General features: G+C 43.7%; 1 protein-coding gene across 1 annotated transcript in view; it reads right to left on the reverse strand.

The window, feature by feature from the left end:
* The window catches only part of EPHA4 (EPH receptor A4), a 105,200-nt gene that overhangs the window by 41,236 nt on the left and 42,344 nt on the right, over window positions 1–21,620 (reverse strand). The window contains exon 5 of the mRNA XM_058812430.1: window positions 7,356–7,694. Coding sequence (XP_058668413.1) covers window positions 7,356–7,694 — 339 coding nt within the window. The remainder of the gene's footprint in view (window positions 1–7,355; window positions 7,695–21,620) is intronic.

Genomic DNA, 21,620 nt, shown 5'->3' on the forward strand with positions numbered 1-21,620 from the left:
ATTTTCCATAGCAAACCACGAGATCTTTTAAAAAATGTGACTAAAGTTTTATTTAAATGCTGCAATTACATCTTGGCTCTATCTGACATGCAGCTTGTCTAAGCTGTTCACTGAACCCTGCAGTTGGTTATTTACTAAGGATCTTTAGAAAGCACTTTTTTTTTCCTTCCGACCAAGACTTGTATCCCCCACCTTGAATACAAATTCATGGAAATGGGTGGTGCAGACAGCTTTGCCAGAAAGCAGGCAGTTGTTATTTTAATTATTATTTCTTTGTGGAATGCTGCAGTTACCTTAAAATAATAATTTAATCCTTCTCAACAATAGTTTTCCCAGTTTTGTTTTTAAGACGGGAGCACGTATGCCTACAACTACATATTTATTACAGACCATCAGTTAAAGCCTCTGCAAGAACACAGAGTTGTTAAGAAGAAACTCCCACTTGCATCTGCCAGCTTGGAGAAGCTCCTTACTCAGACACTTAAACTTACACACGTAATTAAATGTGCAGCACAAGAAACCTGAAGCAGTCAACACATCACATCTTCAAGTCCCTGAGAAATCTCATGCTCAATGCTGAATTCCCAAATTTCTAGCACTAGGATCACTTTTCTTTCTGGATCTCCCACTGCATTAATATTTGAAAGATCTGTGGTTTTCCAAAATACACCATTGGGTTTGCTGCAGGAGTCTTTGCAGTAACTCATTCAATGCAAATCTTCAGATGCCCAAAGCCAAAACACAAATCCCTTTGAAAGCCAAAGCAGGGGAAGAACAGGCAGGTGAAGCAAAGGCTGTCCTGCACGTGCTGGCAGGTCACCTCACTGACCAGGGCACATAAAACCCAACAAGAGCAGGCAGCTTGTCCCAGCCCTCCTGCTTGAACAATGTGCAGGGGGGATCACTGCTCATGTCTAGCAGAAAAACATGAAGCCTTAGAAACCCCACTGATCTAGATTTGAAATGAGAAAGTTGCATATAATTACCCTGGAATTCTGCAAGATGCTGTAAGAAATCACTCAGATTGTCATGCTCATGGATCACCCCTTTTCCAAGTCCACGCTTACTTTTGATTTTCTTTCCTACTGAATTCAGGCTTGACACAGCTCCATTTGGGGAATAATTTGCTGGTCTATCGTCCTTAGTACAAACACCTTAAAGCAAAGTAAGAACACCCCTTTGCAGCTCCCTTTTCCCATTACCCTGACTTTGTACAGAAAAAAGAACGCAGCCAGTAGTATCACACACACTTCCCATGCTCTGGACAGCTGGCACACATCCAGATGTTTGCCAAGAGATTATTTTAAATCAGGTTTGTTGGGAACTGGGTGGCCAGGGTGCTGTGACTGTTTATACACACCCAGCTACGTGCATGAGTTTCCTCACGGGTTTGTGTGCCTGAAAAAGGACCACTGGAACAGGCTATTTGTATCCTTTGGCTGCAGGGAACAAGTAACTGGAAAGGGTGGGACTGTGCTGGTAGCAAGTACTTAGAATAAAAATAAAGAACTAAATTGACTCTTGGATGCCTGTGAAGGCTACAGGCAGACCAGCTGTGCCCACATCTGGAGCGCCCCTCGCTCCTCTGTTGGGCAGTGACACGAACTCACTCACCCTCCTGCACCTCTCCCAGGTGGGCCATCGAGCTGGATGTCCCCTCAACACCCTCCAGAGGTGCAGAGACTCCTGAGGAACAGCCTGGCCCAGCACCTCAATCCTGCCCTCCACAAACCCCCACAGCACAGCCCCATCCCCACATTGCCCCCAGGAACTCAGCAGGGCCGGGCTGGAGAGCTGATATGCACATGAACATCCCCACAGCCTCACAGGCACCAGGGAAGGGGGATGCCGGCACAGAAAATGACTGATTTTGCCAGCTTACACTATTTCATAGGGTCTGTGAAACTGTGACACGAGTGCATGATGAATTCTGTCTTCACATTCTCAGAGCTCCTTTGCCGGCTGTTTGGAGATGAAGTCTTCCTTGGGGTTATACAGCCCTTCAAAAATTATGTTTCAACACAACAATAAACAGCTCTTCACCAGGACTGCAGTAAAAAAGGAACATTTTTTTGCAAGAGCTGAGCATAAAACTAGCAGTCTGAATGACTACAGACCTTGCAATTTTTAAAATCAAAATTAACTTACTTCAGCACCTCCCTATCGATAAGATTCTTAATATGCACATAAATATCACCACACATAAAATCAAAAAATGTTATGTTCACTCTCAGCAAACAAAAATTATTTACTATCACTTGTATTGAAACCAGGATTATACTCAAAGAACACAAGGGAGCTTAGAGAATCAGGTGGATTGATCAGCCTTCAGAGTAACAGTTAATTTTATTTTCCAGCAGTAGTTTAAGGGTGTTCGTGCAGTCACCTAAAGAAAGCTCTGTGACTGAAATCTACTTAACAATGTCTTTTGATGTTTCACTACAGAGCAATTCTTTATAGGTAAGTTATAAATACCCAGGAAAATAGTGCATTGAAAAGAAAATACTAAAATCCTTAGCTTTCCTGGCCTTGGCATGCATTGCTTTTGATCTGCCTGAGCAACTATTATTTTTTTGACATGAGGAGTGCACACTGACCAAGGGCAATGTATGTCCATGAATTTTTACTGACTGCAAATGTAGCTCAGCACAGGCTAAACCACACTGGCATAATGTAAGACCTTATATGCATTTTCTGTGCTGCTCTGTACAACACGTGAGGAATGCTAATCAGCATTTGAAAGGAAACGTGGGCTTTCAAAGAAGACCCACCAAAATGTAAAATGGGAATATATATTTTCCAACCAAAAAGTCCAGTAGGACTTATGAGTCATAACTCCCATTTCTTTCCCCCCTGCCCCTGCCATTTCTGACTTAAAATACCATCCTCCTCAAAGGAATGGGATCTTTCAGGTTTGGGGGTTTTTTTCCTTCTAATTTTTTCCTTTTTTTTTTCCCTTAAAAGGAATTAAGAACATAAACAACAAACAAACCTAAAGGCTAAATAAAACTGAGTAACAGCTGACATTTCCCTTCCCTGCACTGGAAGTCAGTATTTTGGGCTCACCACAAGTGCAGCCTGTCCCAAAAGAATACTCAATTCCCATGGATCTTTTTGGGGGTGCTGAAATCCTGGTGGCACTGTGACCCATTTTACCTCCTGCCTGGAAAGGACTGCACACACACAGGGGCTGGGCAGAGCACTGACAACAGCGGCAAGAAAACCAGGACAGAGAGCCCAAGATATTCCCCAAAAAGATCATTTCTTGATCCTGAGCACAGGCAGCTTGAAAACATCCAGGGTGATGCAAGGGGAGAAGAAGTGGGTTTATTTATATACACTGTACTTTCATCCTAATTGGCACATCCTGCATCCATCCAGCTCTGCTGATCCACTTAAGGAAACACAGAGCCCAAGGTAACCTAACAAGGTAACAAATCACCAGGCACTTTGTTTATTCAGAAATATCAACTGCTTCAACTCCTACAAGCAAAGGAGAGAGCAGGACACCCATCCCTCACAAAATGCAAACAAAACAAAGGGAGCCAAGCAAGCAGGAAAATAAGTTTGGATTTTAAATCTCATTTAAGCCTGTGTAGGCTCTGCCCCCCCCACCACTCCCCTGCCTTGTGAATGCCTTCAGCATCCATGCAAAAACCTTGTCCCTGTGGCACTGCCCCCAGAGGGGGACTGAGCAGGGAACCTGCCTCTCAGGCTGGAGACACAAACAGCTCAGCTCTGTAATCCTTAATAAAAATATAAACTGTTAAGGCATCTTCAAAAGAAAACCACACAAGCTTCCTGCATGCTGTGAACAAGATCTCTTTATTGAGAGCTTTTCTTTTAATTTTGAACAGCTTCGCAGCATTAACCTTAGCAGAAAAGAAACCAAAAACCAAGAAGCCCAGAGATTTCTGAGCTACTCAGTCAACAGCCTGAGAGTTCCTCATTGAAATTAGCTTCTCCTGGCAGCATCACATGAGAATTGCTGGCCTGCATCTCTTCCACAAATAATTTCACAAATTTTTAAAGATGGGCAGAGTGCTGATTTCATTTCATTGAAAACTGAAAGGCCAAAAGCCACCACTGTCAGTGGTGAGACCCCCAATACCAGCATTTGCAGTACTCATTGTGCTGAGGACACTGGCTTCAAGTTTCAGCCACTCAGTGTTCCATCCTTGCTTTTTCTATTTTTTTAATCTCACAGGGGAAAAGAGCAATGGTTCCCAACTCAAAAGAAAAAAAAATTATACTAAACATGCAGAACAATGAGCTGAATTAATTCAAAATTCTTAAAAAGTCACAACACTGAAGTATTTCACTTCAGAGGAGATAGAAATTTTTACTTGCTTCAAAGCCTGAAATTTAGCTTTTTTTTTGAAAAATAAGCAAGCTATAATAACCAATACCTTTTCCAAAGAAGCAGAAAAATACTTTTTCAAACTATTTTTGATCCTACTGTGAATGGCAAATTTTATTCTCATTTAAACACTTTTCTATAGTATTGGAAACTGAAAAGAGAGTTTCTAAATGAAGAGTGGAAAGCAAACTGCCTCATTTCATTACCTCAGGAGTAAAACGACAAAAGCAAACAAAAACCCACCTGTGCTTTTCAACTGCACCTTTTATGTCACGGCAATGCATTCCATCAATTTTGTGCTGAATATACCACAAGTGATTTCTCATTGTTTGCTGCCTGTCTCCAAATGCACACCTTCCACAGGAGCTGGAACCAGGGCAAGCAAACACACAGACACCCAGATTCCTGATCCTCACTGATCAAAAACTGCTTGGAAAATTCCTGCCTATTTTCTTCACATTATACTGAAGAAAATTTGAAAGGTGAAGTTGCTATAAGGAAGAATTCCCTGGTCTCTTGCATACTCATCATTTTTACTGAATTTAACTCAGAGATGCACCTCCTGCAAAAACTTCTAGCAAATTCTCCAGAAGACAACTCAAAAGCACTGCTCATATGTAAAGAATTATTAAAAAACTCCCCATACTGACAACATTATTTTTTCCTATCAAGCACAAGCATAGAGAGCACAATCAATGAAGAAATTTAAAAATTTTTGTTGGTGGTGGCTTCATTTTTATTAGTACAACAGCATTTTATTAGAAATGTTATTAAGGGAGGAGCTTGGCTCTAATCTGAATTTAGAGTTGCCTTAAAGAAACCAAGGCAGCTTTACATTAGTGTAAGAAAGGTGCAAGATGAAAACCAAGCCTGTGGCAGCGCACCATCATGACATGATTTCTTTATAATGAAATATAGTGAAAGAAAATTAGTGGCACAAAGATTTTAATGCACCCCAGACACACATTTACAATGATTAAACAGATGAGTACTTGTAAAACCCAAGGGTCTAACTTTACAAACCTTTACTCAAGCAAGCAGTTTCACCAAAATCAATGGGACAATTTGCATATGTAAGGCTATTTATCTCAGCTGGGATCTGTAGGTTTAGGCCACACATTTCTATTTAGATCTTCTATGCAGCAGAAACCACAAAGTTGTATGAAGAACGGAGAACAGCACACCTTGGAGTTAATTTTTCATTTATACCAGTATAATTTTCTCTGTCCCTCTGACGCATTTGATAAACTGGGCATGTTTCAAAATTGGAAACATTGGCAAAAATACAAATTTTCTGATGGGAAGAATACTACTCATGGATAATAAACAAAATCAATTCTTATTTGCATATTCAATCAGATTTTGGTTTGCATATAAAAGCATAAGATGGTAGAATTTTCACACGGTAGATGGATCCTGCTCACTTATTCATGCATATATGCATCCACTAATCCTTACACATGCCAAAATCAGTCAGAAATACTCTCTTTGCTAGGCATTCACAGCACAAAAACACTGTCCCTGCTGCTGTTCTCAACCTTCTCTTTCCGTAGAGCGTATGACAGCACTCTCCCACGGCTTTCTCCCAAGACTCCCTAATAGCCCCTGCTCTCTATTAGTCTTCTTTTCACTAGGCAAAGTGGTGGTTTGAATTTTTGAATCATAATTTAAAAGGGATGCTGTCAACTGTATATGAAGAACAAAAAACACTGGACCGGATTTTCAAAGGCGCTTCAGCGCGGACTTGACAATTTCGCTTGTAACTGTCACTGCAAAATTGAATGTATCTCTCACTGGTGATACTGACATGCCTACTAAAGCTAAAATCTGCACATTCAGACTATGCCTACCTATTTTTCACACACACCTACTAGGAAACAGAATTCAAAATATTTATGTGGTCTGGTCCTATCAAAATATGCAATATCAATACTGTCCCATACACCGTAAGCCCCGTAATAAATGATACCCTGTGAGCTACGCTCCGAGGTGCTGAACGCCTGCAACATCTGTGGGACCTGAAGGCAATCAGCACTCTGAGCCATCAGATAACAGGTTTGACGGTCTTGTAACCAGTCTGACAGTCTGGAGATCTCATTTGCATTTAGAAGAGTGTCATATTCAAATGTATATAATTTTGTGCATTAAATTAAAAATTCAAGTGGAACCCTGTGTGTTAAAACCAAGCTGGCTGCAAACTAAGAAATGTTTTCACGGAATTAAAGAAAAAGATCAAACAAATTAGCATCAAAACAAAACAGCAATCTGCTGCTGCAGCCTTTGCCCTTACTAGGTCAAGCATGGGGTACTAAAAAAGCAGAGCTGCCCAGGGTATCTGAAATAATCTCGTAAACACAGAAATAGTATTTTGCTCTCCCAGATGAATGAAAGGCAAAAATCAGTCAGCATGAAGTTGAAAGCTCATATAGGATTTCTACAGCAATGCCAGCTCTGATCAATCGAAACATTGTCAGCAGCAGGTTAAGGAGGTATTTATTTAACAAGGGGACAGAATTTAATTGACTTTCCAGGAGAGGAGAGCGAGCAGGCAGGCGAGCGGGCGCCCACTCGTTCCGCTCCCTGAATCTTACACAGCCCTTTTTCAAGGGGGGCAGGAGAACAACCCTGTGCTCCCCAGGCATGTATTTTGCCCTCTGCAGATACCAAGGACATCCTTGTGTCCCTGTACAGGGTGTGACAGCAGAGCTGCTGGGGGGCCAGGGGGGATCAGGGCAGCTTTGCTGTTGTGCTTCTGCAGAATGCCTCCCAGCGTCCTGCCCGTGTGCTGCAGCAGACACAGCACCCAAACCCTCCTCTCCCTGCCTCTGAAGCATTTAAAGTATCCATATAAATCACCAGAAAATAAGGGTTTGACCCAGTTACACATCTTAGGGCTCCTCTCATTCATTTGCTAGTGCTAAATGTAATGGAAATCACAGCTTTCCTAAAAAACAGGCAGCAGAGACAGGAAGGGCATTGCTGTTTATGTTCCTACCTGCTTGGTTAGTTGTCACAGTGACCGACACAGCCTGGTCCTGGCTGGGGTTTTGCTTGGACACTCCATTCACTGCCCAGACTTCAAAGGTGTAGTTGGTGTGTGCCAGGAGGTCGGTGATGGAGACTTTGGTGGTTTTCAGGCCGTTCTGCTGGGGGCTGAAGTGCACCCCACTGCCACAGGAGCGGCAGCGGCTCGGCTCGCCCGCCCCGCAGCGCTTGCACACCACGTTGTAGGAGATGTCCTCCCGGCCACCCTTGTTCTGCGGGGGGCTCCACTCCAGGTTCACTGAGGTCTCGTTGACATTGGAAATCAGGTGCTGGGGAGCAGACGGAGGGCCTAAAAAGACAAAGTCCACATATTTTTAGTTAAGGGGAAAAAAAAAATCAACAAAGCCTACATAGTGACACCAGAGTTGCACATCCCAGATGCTGTGCAACTCCCATTCAAGTTAAGGACAGTAGAGACCAAGCAGAATTTTACTTCTCTATGTTCATAATGAAGGCAAAAAAAATAGCTGGTAAGTCAAACTCTGATCTCTTTATCTGATGAACTAACAGTATTTTCCAGCTCTAAATGAGCCTGAAAGCTCAGTATTGCAATTAAACAGGAGTGGGACTTTTTTCCCTTTCACTGTTTATACTTGTTATGAAAAATGTTAAATTTATATATCTTACACTCATTTTTTTCTGTGGTCTCCTAAGCAAAACATCAAATGCACAAACTTCTGCTTCACTTGAGATTTTCAAAGTCCCCCATTACCTACAGGCAGACTCTTATTGAAATTATTATAGAAATATCTCCGGGTTTCTTTTTCTGATAAATATAAGTGCAATATTTTCCAGACAAGTTGATGTCAAATCACATTCAGTGAACACCATAGCCCATCAAGCAGGGACCTGAACATGACACTTCAGCATGCAGGATGGAGATTTGAGTAGGAAGCCAGACACAGAACTAAGGCTTTGAAGGATGGAAAATAAAGTTTACAACAGGGCAGTGCTGGAGAAAGTGAAAGAATTGAAGAGGAAAATATGGCCAGCATCTGAAGGAAGGGCTGACAAAAGAAACCTGGCCAGAAACAAGAGACCAGACAGCAAGCTTGGCAATGAGGCTGGATTTGAGACACAAGGTCAGCTTTTCCACCACAGGGATGGGAGACTTCATAAACACGCTGCCAGAGAGCTCCCAACTGGCTCCAACACAGGGACTATGGGATCAGAGCAGAGCCCAAGGCAGGCTGGGCAGAGCCCAGCGGCAGAAACCCTCCTGCACCTGCAGCACCTCTCCCTGCCCTGCTCTGCCCTGCGCCAACACACGGGCGCAAATCCCATTGATGTGCTTAAATCCCCACGGGCCTCAAACCCACAGGCAAATTGAAAATGCACAAGAGCTAATCCTGCAACTCTTAATCTAATTTCAATACAGTTGAGACACACTTTTTGTACCCTTAAATTTAAGGTGGATGATTCAGAGTGAAGCCATGAAAGAGACGGGTATTTCATCCATCCCAAAAAGCTTCCCTGACCATCACCAGGCAGCCTGCTCTGGGGCAGAGAGCACACAGGGACTCTGACACACACAGGGCTTTGGGACAGGTAAGCACTGCAGCAAACAGAAATGAGACAGAATGAGAATGAAGATTGCAAAATGTATCAATCCTAACCAGAACACAGTAAAAATAGCTCTGCTTACTAACTACTGATAGTCAGAGCTTTACGTACAAATATTATTAGCAGAAAAATACTGGAAATAATTTTGTAAAGTCACAAATTCAAGACACAGGAAAGCTTATGAAAGCTTCTTAGATTTCATCAAAATGCATTTGATGGTTTGCAATTCAAAGGAAGTTCAACTAGATCTCCTTGCAGGAGAAGAAGGAAAGGAGAAAGGAAAGGAGAAAGGAAAGGAGAAAGGAAAGGAGAAAGGAAAGGAGAAAGGAAAGGAGAAAGGAAAGGAGAAAGGAAAGGAGAAAGGAAAGGAGAAAGGAAAGGAGAAAGGAAAGGAGAAAGGAAAGGAGAAAGGAAAGTTCTGGCAAATTTGTCAAACATTATGAAACTATGAACCTGGCAAAAAAGAATCAGCCAGCACCAACAGTTTCCATTAAGTGTATAAATAAATAAGTCATAATTTCTCATATGCCAAAGGTACAAAAACAGTAATCGTGGTAAGACAGGAACCAAACACATTGAAAATGTGAAATTCTACTGAAATTACAAAGTGACTCATCAAGTGTAACAGCAAAAAGGTTAAACTGTTAAGGGATGACTATGGGGAAGATTAATTGTGGCTCCCTCGTCAATTTATCAGGTTCATCTCAAAGGAAGCCTGAGGCCTGAACAGGCTGCACAGGACAAGGCTTTGAGGGCTGCATCACCTCCTCAGGTCTGTATTTGAAGCCACCTGATATAACACATGCTCAACAGGAGATAGGACTTTAATTTTGAGAGAGGTAGCTAGCTTAAGAGTCTTACATGACATAGAGCTCAAATGGGTCTTTGGTACCCAAATGAAAGGTCTCTGTTGCGGGCATGGCTAAACAGGGATTGTTTGTCTGTGTTTACTTCAAAAATACAAAATTAATATATTTATTTTGAAAGGAGGGAAATCCTCCCTTCTTGCCAAACCTTTGAAACAGTCTCTGAGTTAATCGGGGTTGACAGGTAGAATTGCTGCAAGAAGAGAGAGCAGAGTCCAGCCCCTGAGCCAGGGAGCCCTCCTGCCTGCTGCACCACCAGGCTGCCATTCATGGCTCTTATTTATGCACTGGCAGCATTTTGGACTCCTAAGGACAAAACCCTTTTGCCCAAAGATCAGTTACTGAACACAGTAAGAGACGTTTACTGATCCAAAAACCAGATGAGAAAGAAAAAGGAAAGAAACTGGTTTTAATCTCTATTCATCATGTGGAAATGGAGGCAGAGAGACATGTGGTGAGACAAGGGCACACAGGACATGCTTTGCACATCTGGGCACTGGTCAAAACTGTCCCACGTCCCAGCCCAATGCCTCTGTCCCATAATCAGCTCTCATTCTCTCGAAAGCTGGCTTTGCCAGCTCCCCTGGGTATGAGAAAGTGGTCTCTGCTTAGCCTGCAAATACTCGAGCTTGCTTTTCAGAAATAAACTCTGAGTGCAGTGAGGTGGAAGACACTCCTGAAATCGTGAACTCAAGCGGCAGCACAGGAGCTGCTGAGCAGGGATTGTACCAAACTCTCTATCCTGGACTTCCCCAAACTTCCTCACACCTGGGCTCTCTTGAGGGCAGGCAGGTGCACAAGGTAACAACACCTGTGCCTCTGCACTGTCACGGGAACGGGAACACCAACACGAGCCTCTGGGGGGAACAGCAGCCTCAGCACGCTGCAGGCCCAGGTGCACACTGTACAGTGAAGGTCTGCCCTGCACGGAGCAGCAGCCAGAGGCTCTGGGAGCTGAGGCTGTGTGTCCTCCCACAGACTGCTCAGGACCTGGCAGCAGCAAGCCCTGAGCAGAAACTGCTCCTGTGGGAAACAACAAGAGCCTGATAGCGAGGAACAGCAAAAGGCTTTTCTAACAGAGCATTCACTCACTGCAGCCACACACAGGAGAGCATCCACTCAGAGCACAGCCAGGGGGCTGAGATGAGGTGCTGCCAGTGCAAACACCTCCTTCCCCAGGCAGCACCAGCTCTGCCAGGGCCAAGAACATCCTCATTTCATGAGGGTATTCCTAAAGCAAAGACCCCCATGGGGGGAGGGTTCACACTACCACAGCTGCCAACTGAAAGATGTGCCTCTTAGCTCAGATACAGCAGCCAGTTTGGGGTTAAACTCAGACTTAGTCTGGTGTCCATTAAGATATTTTCCAAGGCTCTAAGTCCAGTTTCACATGGGAAAATGTGCCAGAATGAATCAAGATCCTCAGAAGCAAAAAGTCAGTAATTAGTATGTGGGACAGGGCACTGCAGTGTCTAAACAGAGATGCAGCGAAGTGGAAAACCAGGGAAGCAGATGCTTGGAGGTCACAGAGATGAGTGCACCACCTCCAGCATGAAAAGGAAGATGTGGGGGAGTCTCCAAATGGTGGGCTGACATTACAGTGAGGAGAAAAGCAATTTCTTTTCTTCCTGGAGTATAGTCATCAATGGAGCTGTTGGCACAGGGAGCGGGGATAGCTTCAGATTGATGGGCCTGGTTTCAGATGTTGAAACACAGGGCGGGTCTGCTCCTTCAATGGTGATCAGGATTTGCTTTGTTTCTGACAACAGAGCCTCTGCCTATAGATGAGACAAACCCTTTCAGGGCCAGGGCAGGCTGCAAGGGCAGGATAGTACCTGGATGAAACCAGCTAGCAGAATCCCACAGGGAGCAGCATCCTGACAGCCAGACCATCACCCTCACACAAACCTGTGTCCTCTGGCAGAAAAGTCTACATCTACAGGGCAGATGAGAGAGGAGACAAGGACCTGTGCTTCTGAATCACCACCACCATCTGTAATTTTGTCACAAGTCCCACGATCTGCAGCATTTTTCATCAATCTCCTGCCAATGGAAGCTTGCTATTGCATGGGCTATTTGGAACTGTGGAAGAGTGGAGTTAATACTGCCACACTGCCTGGAACAGTTTGAAAATGCGACAGTTCCTACAGGAAATCAAAATTAAATCTAAACATTTTAATTCTGAAAAATGATTAATTTTAAAATTAATTTTATGATGTTAGGAAGGCAGGTGCTGTTGTTTTCCCTGCACAGGACAACAGCATCTGAGGGTGGATCTGCAGAGCCACTCAGTCTTCTCACACCAGTGACTGCAAAGGGGACACAGTTTGATCGTGGGGCTGAAAGCCGGATCCTTCTCCAGCCCCTTTAACCAGGACCCTGAATGGACACGGGGGCTCCTCTGTGGGAACACAGGGAACGGAAGTTTTCAATTTTATTCCTTCCTGGGGCTCCATAAATCTTGCTTCACAATAAAACCATCAAAATCAAGTGAGCCATGAAGCAAATGGGAAGGCCCTGGGTGGAGCAGTTCATTGTGTGTGTCAGGGCTGAGGGAAACACTGCAGAGTCTGTTTAGCAACAAATAATCCTCATCAAGCTAATCTTGCCATCTTCCTCAACCCTCCTATTCGATTTCCTTAAATATATTGGGCAATGCAGATTGTTTGGCTTTCTCTTGCTGCAATAGGCTATAGCCATTCCAGCTATCTGTCTTTCATCCACAGATAGAGAGATGTCTGTCTTAAGGACAACACACCCTATGTCAAAAAAACATTCAGCAAAACAAGAGTTTTTAAGGCATTAATAGCATAAGCACTACTTGTATTAAAAGGACTGATGTATTTTAGCACTCTTTCTACAACTTCAGGCAGTATTTTAACTTTTCATTTATTAACATTTCTCTCCCTCCTTTCCTACACTCAAGTCTCTCTCCAGCCAGAAGCCTCCCACACACGCCTGTACAAGTGACAAGGACCTGGTGAAAACCATGACAGGGGCACATACCAACACCTGACTGTCTCCTTCCTTCCTTCCAGACCACAGGGGATCCCTGGGTGCCAGCTGTCTGTGGATTACAGGTCTCTGTGGGCACACTTAAGGAGCTTTGATGATGCACAGAATGGATCAAGCCTGGTCCAAGCTCTGCAGTGACTCACAGAGAGCTTCCACAGTGAAGATCCAGTAATGAACTCGCTCTCCAGGACTGCAGCAGCACCTGTGGGGTGCAGATGGCAAGGGGACACAGCTGGCAAGCAAACCAGGCTGCAGACTAACACTGGGCATAATAGCACCTCAGTAAGCTGTTCATTTGCAAGCAGTACAGTATTTTCCATTTAAATCAGCTGCCCTAAAGACTAAGGGGAATCAGAGATAGCTGAGTCAAACATCACCAGGTTGTTTGACTGTTGTTTGGATGCCATCCAGTGAGAACATTATCCCAAAGCCCAAAGTCCTGTCCCCAAAGGACAGCAGCACAAATGTAGGAGGCTCAGCCCCACAAATTTGGCAAAGCCATTCTGCCAAGGAGAAAGAATGTCTACCCCAATGGAATGAATGGTTTCAAAGAAAGATAGCACAAAGGGGATTAGCTACAACTGAGTGAATATTCCTGCTGCCTTGAGGGATCAGTGCGCCCAGCCCTTCATGTACAATACAGGGAAAGCACAGACCCCAGGACTGCCCTGTGCCCAAGGACAGGGTCTAACCAGGGCAGGCCAGGACTGCAAGTGCAGCACCACCACAGAGGCACAAGTGGGGAGGAGAGAGCCCCTCCCCTGACAAATGCCATACAGCACAAACCCACCCAAAGCCATGGCAAAGGACATGCTGTAGCTGGGCTCCTGAAGCTGGAGGGGCTCCAGGGACACAGGCAGGCATGGTTGGTTGGTTGGTTGGTTGGTTGGTTGGTTGTGCTGGGAGACTCCAACCAAGTCTGTCCTCCCTGCCTCCCTACAGCTGCAAACCCGACAGATCCACGCAACCAAAAAATATCCCTGAAAACTAACCCTGGGATCTGAAGGTAGACTTGTAAGGGCACTGTGCTGGGGAACTGTATTTAAATGGTTATGACAGAGGTTTTAATATCCCTGGTTTTTACATCTTCCTTTTTTATTACTGATCTGCCCAGCAAGGTGTTTCTCTAAAAGTCTCTGTGGGTGTATGCGGTAAATTCAATTACAGTTTTCTACAAGGAGACCAGACAGACTTGTTTGACATCAAGAATACTGTCTTCACTAAACCAGTTAATTTAGTTCAGCAACAGTGTACGGTTAGGAGGTGTGGATTAAAGCACAGAGAACGGAGATGAGAAAGAAATGATTCCCAGCAAAACAGCTCCTGAGTGACCTTGTTGCCCCATAAAATGAGAAGAAATAACAAAGACCTTGCAGCTTGGTTCTCTGCTGGCCCAGGGTGACAGGACTCCAGAATCCCACTCTAGACAACTAGCAGCTCCAAATTTTGGGCAAACAACTTTCATTCACCAAAGGTAGACACGAGTAAAAAAATTCCTCTTTGCTTTTCTCAGAGGTCCCATGGTCACAGGACTGAAGATAAAGTTGAGGGCTTTGGTTTGGCCAATTGTATCAGACACAAGTAGCCCTAATATACTATTTTATTGTGTTGAGAAACAAAAACACCACAAAACAAACCAAAAGGCACTTCAGCACGGGGTTCTTTCTGACAATTAATTCCTTTAAAGTGAATTTGGCACTTCTAAGAAACCCACTCTGGTGACACCCAAAATAAAGCTCTCTTGGCCACAAATAGCTGCCTGTCTGCACGTTTCTGTCACAGCCTGGCAGAGGGCTCCTTCAGGAGCTCCTTTTTGTATGCCAGCTTAGTCTTCAGCCATCAACAGTGGTAGTGAATTATTCTGGCAGCAGCATTACCCATTAAGGACTGAACTGATATTATCAGTATTAGGACTGTAACCACATCTATTTACTACTAGCCTCTGTTATAGTTAAGATTTATTACCTTGAAAGATATGGCTGTGGGAGGAGATCTATTAAAAATGCAAACTGAAACCCACACTCTCCATGGAAGTGCTAATGGAGATATTTCAAACATATACCCTCAAGAAGGCAAGCCTTTGTTAGGAGCATCCTGTCAGTCACCAGATCAGTGCATTTAAAATGTACCTCCTTTAAAACAGAAATGCTTTCTAAAGGTATGTGTGTGACTAAGTAACTAGCATGATGAAACTTTTGAGCCTCAGAAGGAGAAAATTATTAAAAAAATACTTTACTCCATCTGCTTGGGCACGTGTGTAAAAGCACATTTCTGCAGCAGGTAACGGATGTCTCTGCAGCCAGGGCAGTGGATAATTATTTTCAAGTGGGTTGTCACACTGCATTCAGCCTGCGTTCGCCTGACAGTGTGAAATCAGAAGGAAGCTTCATTGGCAATTCCCACCAGACATCAGAAAACCTCAAGCATGTAGAAAAGACTTTAATCTTCTTTAACTGTTCCCTCACTCTCCTTGAAGAAAATATCACTTCTTTTTTGAGGCAGAAAAAGCAGACTTTAGCTTGATACAGCTTCAAAATTATTTTAACAAACAAAAAAAAAATTAAAATACTGTATTAAAATTAAACCAATATTCTGCTACAGTTTGAAGCTTTCTAGCTTCACCCTAAAACTGTGAAAGCCGTGCAAAACCACTGTTCAATGCAGCTGTGTGCCAGCCATGGATGTTTGCTAATCAAAGTCAATCAGGCAGACCAGCAGGCCTCAATGGGCTTTGGCCCAGGACTGACAAAAGGATCCTCCTTATGAGCCTGCTCCAGGGACGCTGACCCTCTTCATCTGCCCTGATTTCAAAGGCAACTCGGGGCATTCAGAAATCTTGAGCTAATTTGCTACATAATAAACAAGATTCATACAACAGGGAAGGTTGCTATGACACACCGTGGTTTAAAAGGAGCCCAGGATGAACTGGCCTGTTTTGAATCGGCAGCTTGGCCTTGGCTGCACTACAGAGGAGCAGCAAAGTCTTTGATAAGTTAAAGGAGCAGCAGGCACCTGGGAGCAAGCATCCGACTGCCTAATGGCAAGAAAACCTGACTAGAAATGCTCTGTCAGAAGCAGGGAAAAGTTTAGCACATCTGCTGTACAAGATCTGAGAGGCAGCTTTTGTGTCTAACACAGCAAGAATAAAGAGACCAAATAAAGAGGTGCACAAAAAAAAAAAAAGGGTCCACACAATGGACGCTTCCACAGATGTTTGGAGCATATCTGGACATAAGCACATCAGGTGCCTTTGAAAGGGCTGGCTCAGGCACAGAGAGGCAGTACTAGGGTTCACTAAGGCTGCTGGTTGTGTTGCCAGCCTCACCCATGGGGTCACACTGCTGCTCTCTCAGCAAGGCCTCACCCCACTGGTACTGTATGGATGGCCTTTAACAACTCTAATCAATGCTCTTTAATTTCATCATGATCCTAGAATCATCTCACTGGGGACAGGGATGAGCGTGAAATAGAGAGTATTTCAGAGAGCATTAAAGAGAGAGTATTTCGCTACTATGTGCAGAGAGGATGCAAAGAAAGTAATTATTAAATAATCAATGTCTTTAAACACCTTAAAGTTCACTGACTAAAACGTCTGGCAAAGCCGTGCCAAGCACAGTGTTCAAGAGGAAGCACTTTGGCCTTCTCTTTCCATCTCATAAGGCTTTATTGAACCTGTACAGCAGTGGGGCTGTCAATGATGTTTCAGCATGCAAGCTGTGATGCCCTTCAGATATGCCTTTGTTGTTGATCTCTAACCATCTGAAAGAAAAGTTCTAACACAGAGTAAATACCTGGGTCCTGTACATTTAAGCTTGCAAACAAAGCCCACACTTTACTCAGACAGTTGTGTATGTTACTGCCACTAATTGCTTCTTTCAGCAGTTGTGGACAGGTCCCCTGTTGTTGTGGGCTAATTCACACAAGCAAAGGCAGCTCGGACAGCCCTCACTTCTTGCCTGCCTGGCTATTCCTGACCATTTATCATCACAGATTATGTGTTTTACAACTGGTGAGACCAAAGCCAACAGACCGCAAGATGCAGCATCACTTAAAATACCAGTAATCTGCTCCATTTCCACCCTCTCTCCTCTCTGCACAGTCAGCTTTACAACTGGGTTATAATAAGGCAAATTATTTGGTAAACAATTCTTCATTTATTTACTTGGGCAAGATTCCTTTGACTTCAGTGGGAGTCCTGCCAAGCCAGGGATGCTGGAGCAGCGCCAGTGACAAAATGCCCATTTCACTGGAATGTACGATTTCCTATTTACTCGCCAGAAGTAACCCAGTTACCAGCTTCACAATAGACTTTGTTCCTTTCACCCAGAGAACAATCCAATTAATGGCTCCTCTCCTAAAAAGGCTAAAGAAGTTAAGCAAAGAGGTCCAGTTACCACTGGCAGAGGTGTGGGGAAACTGATGCTCGCAGGTACCACTCCTTTGGGCTCTAGGCTTCCCTTCCAAGAGCTGCCATATAAGAACATTTTGCATTGTCACGTATGCTAAGCCATGTTATCACATCTACTCTAATGCACTGTGCTGCAGACAATGCCACCTGTGTTCACTCACTCTTTCAAGATAAAAAGAATTCCACTGTGGAAACCAGAAAGTTATCTGACAGTCTGACAGGAAAGAAATCCAACTAGAAAAATAAGCTGTTCTGTAATTGGCCCAACTGCTGAATTTCTTATGCTGTTTGCCCTCTAATTTACTTCAACAACTCTACAGAACTAGGTCCTGACTAACCAAATCAAAGCCCCCATTTAATTGAGTAAATGTCTCTGTTAATTTAAGGCTCTGGCCAGAAAATCAGAAGACAGCTAATAAACAGTTGCTGTATTTAAAGGAGTGATGATTCCAAGTCTACTGATTATAAACACACACTGTCAAATTACTCCCATCTCTTCTCAAGCCATAACCACTCCCCTTCTTATTCAATTCCTTCAGCCCATCACCACACACAAGGGGAGACAGCTTTCTCCTTTGAGATTCCCATCACTCACAATCCCTTTCTTTCAGTCTGGCAGCAATGCAGGGATGGATGGTCCGTTTTCCCAGCCTACGTGGAGAAGAAAAATCATTCTCTCCTTACAGCCTACCCACTGTTCCCTCTGCTCTTGTAACTGCTGTGCTACAGCTTAAAAGGTATTCTGATGTACTATTTACATAATGAACAATATCACAGGACGTTTTAAGAACAAAATCATTTACTGAAGGTGCAGACATATATATAAAGATGTGGAAGAGTTATTATGTCATAAATTTAAATTCTGAAGATCAGAGGCTCTGCTGGCATATACCTCATACTACAGAGAACAGGCTCCAACAGCAGAGGACTGCAGTAGTGCCAGCACAAATATGGAAATGTGGCAAAGCCAGTGCAAAGCCACCTAAAATGCAGTAGCCAGCACAACTGTGTGGTGTATCCAGCCACAGTGGTGATAATCCATATCGGACTGGAAACTTAAAAAATTAACAAGTTCAGTTGAAGGAAAAAGAGCACATTTGCTTATTTATATTGTTTATAGTTTAAGCAATCATTATAAACATGTGCTCAAATAATCAGCTCCTACGTAATTACTCATTTGCAGCCACAGTTATTAGGTAGGTAAATTCACTCTTTTTTGAAAATGCAAGTCAAATATTTATCTCTGAGATATGTTAAATGTAACACAAGATTGAGTTAAGGGTATATATTACACTGCAACATTAACAAAATTGAAGTGTTTAGACCTTTGAAACCTTTTTTAAAGCCTTGACCTTGGAAACAAATAAGGACAGTGTTATTTTAATGTGCATTCAAATTTTAACAACACAGTCACACAGCTCTAGTGGAATTCACATTGAGTTTCCACTGTAGATTGCTCATCATTTCATTATGGTTCATTATGCTGATAACTGTCAGAAAGCATTAGAAGCAGGAGCCTTGAGTAATAGCACTGAAATGGTAATTTAAAAACAATATACTTTCTGAAGGAAATACAGCAGAGAACTAAATTCAATTAGAAGAGGGGAATGTAAAGACAAGTAAGTGATGTTTGCTGTTTGAAGTCAGGCTATTCAGTTTCTTGATAACCTAGACTGGAGAAGGTCCTTGTAAAGCAGGCACTCTTCTCTTGCATCTCACTACATCTGCTCTTACAATCTCCAAGCTTCTCCACTACAAACTGTCTTAAATGCAACCGTTTTCGAAATATTTCAGGCCATGAAAAATATCAATCAATCCATCAGTCCCTGTTTGGGTGACACAACTGACTTAATTATTCAGGGTCATTTACTGAGGCAGATTTCAAGCTGGACAGTCCATGATGGTAATCTCTCTTTTGTAAAGGGCTCCCAATTAAAAATCATTAATAATTTGAATTGAACAGACAACACAAACAATACAAAACCATCCCATTCTGGCTCATAATGTGAGCATTGTTTGTTAGGAGTTAGAGAACCCAACTCATTAATGGTGGGGAGGCAGGAGCAACGCCCATTAATTTGGGTGGGAACTGCACCTGCCTGCACCAGGCTGCAATTCCCTTACAGAGCAGGGAATTCAGGGACAAGGGCCATGACTGAGACTGATTTGTTTTCCTGCCTCATGGATTCATATGTGGGTGAGGCAATTTATTCTCCATTACATTACTAACCTCATGAAAGACCCTTCCTCTCTGCAAGTACTGGAATATAATGAAGGCCTGTAGAGTTGCCTGGACATTACTTTTGCTTCCAAAAGGGAAAGGTGCTTCCAATGGTTTGAGCTCAGGTGTACTACAAGTCCATCATCCCATCTCCATGCCCAAAGCACACAGCTGACAAGCCAATAGTGCTTCAGAGCTCAGAGTCTGAATTGCCAAGTTTGGCCAAAGCAGCAGATCCAGGCTGGCTCTGCCCCTCGGCCCTGACAGACACATTGCTGATTACCCCCAGGAGCAAGTTTGAAGGGAAAGATGCACCAGTAAACACGTGTGTGTCAGGGTCTCTGCCTGCCTTTGACACAGCCCACTCTGCTCTCCCAACACCCTCACTGCTACATTCTGCCCTTACTTGCACAAACTTTACACCAGACATTGTTACTCACTCTAGCAGAGCTGAAATAGAGCAGAATACTAAAACCAGAGTTTGAGTAACTTGTTTAGGAGCCTGATGCCTGTCTTACCTGAGGTTAGACAGTTTTTACAGCTCAGCAAGGGACAGCAATGTCAGAGAGCAGAGCGATGGAAGGGTAAAACTCTGGAGCACCTCTCCCGGCCAGCACACCAGGAAGTAGCTACTGCTTTTGTTACTTATCATGGGAATTGCAAGAAAGGAAAAGGAAGGGAAATTCTCTAATTCCCTTTCATCCACTAGCACAATCAGGCTAATGGAAAGTCCTAACAGCCTTCCTCCCCCAACCTAGAAGGCAAGATAAATGACAAGGCCAGCCAGTTTACTACTAAAGGAAATCAATAGCCAAGGGTCAAAGCTTTACAAAAACACATCTTAAGAAGTCTGAAGTTCTTCATCTTAAAAAGTGTTTAGGAATAATAAAGAAGGGATCAATCCACAGTCCATTCCAGGTGTTCTTTCCAAATTATCCAATGTTACTTTTATTCACCTGGTCTAATAGTTCTCCAAGTGAACAGAAACCTGATTTTACAAGCCAGTGGAGCAGAGTCTATCTTTTTGCTAGAAGAATGGATCTCAGATACTGTTTTATTTCTTCATTAGTGTGCCGTCACACTGAGCGATTACTAAATGCAGGCCTGAATGAGAATACCAGAGTTAAAGAGAGCATAATGAACAAAGAAGGTGCCTGATTGTTATGGCTGTCAGCACAAGGGAATTGGGTTTGTCACCTTGTTTAACCAACTGGTAAGAACTGATTACAGTCTGAATCCACCTGAAAGCGCCTTTGATGTTTATGCTCCCTTCTGTCTACACGTCTTGTCAGGAAAGTCAGACAAATGGGGACCTTCTTCTGAAGGGTCTTCCTTTGGCAGCTCTGAATGCTGTCCCATGACTGGGATACATGGGCAGAAGCCACTCAGAGGGGCAGCATGGCAAGGGAAGAGCCTCCAGAGCCCTGCACAGCAGGTCCCTCCCAGCACAGCTAAGGCAGGGCTCAGAGAGGGGCACAGCAGGGCTGGGGGGCACAGCTGCCCCCAGGCCAGCTCAGAAACAGCTCATGGGGCATCCTTCACCTTGGATCACAGAAAAACAAGCTCTTCAGCTACAGGAGAATGCAAAGCTATGAACCAGGACCTCTGGAGACAGGCCTGTTTTCCAAGAGCAGCTGTCCATAGGATTGTGGTGTTGGCTTGCCTCCGCCTGCAGAGCCCTCCCAGGCTGCTGCAGAGATGAAGACTGGGGCCAGCACCACCACAGCCTTTGCCTTTTCTCCTTTCCTCTCTGTATTTTTGGGGTAAAACACCAAGATCAGGAACTTCAGCTTTGTCTGACCTGCCAAGACAGGAATGGGGAGGAGTGGCTGCAGCAGGCCCAAGACTTGACAAAAAAGGGCTGAGCTTGCAGGGGTACATTTTGCAATAACGCCAGCAAACATACAGATCATTTGCTTACAATTTCCCCATCTGGAAATGTTTTGCTCTCTCCTCATACTTCCCTAACTTCACATGCCTATTTAAATTCAACCAGTTGATTACTAATTTGATTTCAATTTGGTCAAGATATCATTCACAGGGACCAGGGCTTTGAAAAACTTTTGTTGGTATAATGTTATTCAGAGTGTACAGTTCACACAATAGTTTTGTTGTTGCAGAAAGACATTTTCTCTATCAAAC

Source organism: Ammospiza caudacuta, chromosome 11, assembly GCF_027887145.1.
Source record: "Ammospiza caudacuta isolate bAmmCau1 chromosome 11, bAmmCau1.pri, whole genome shotgun sequence".
NCBI lineage: Eukaryota > Metazoa > Chordata > Aves > Passeriformes > Passerellidae > Ammospiza > Ammospiza caudacuta.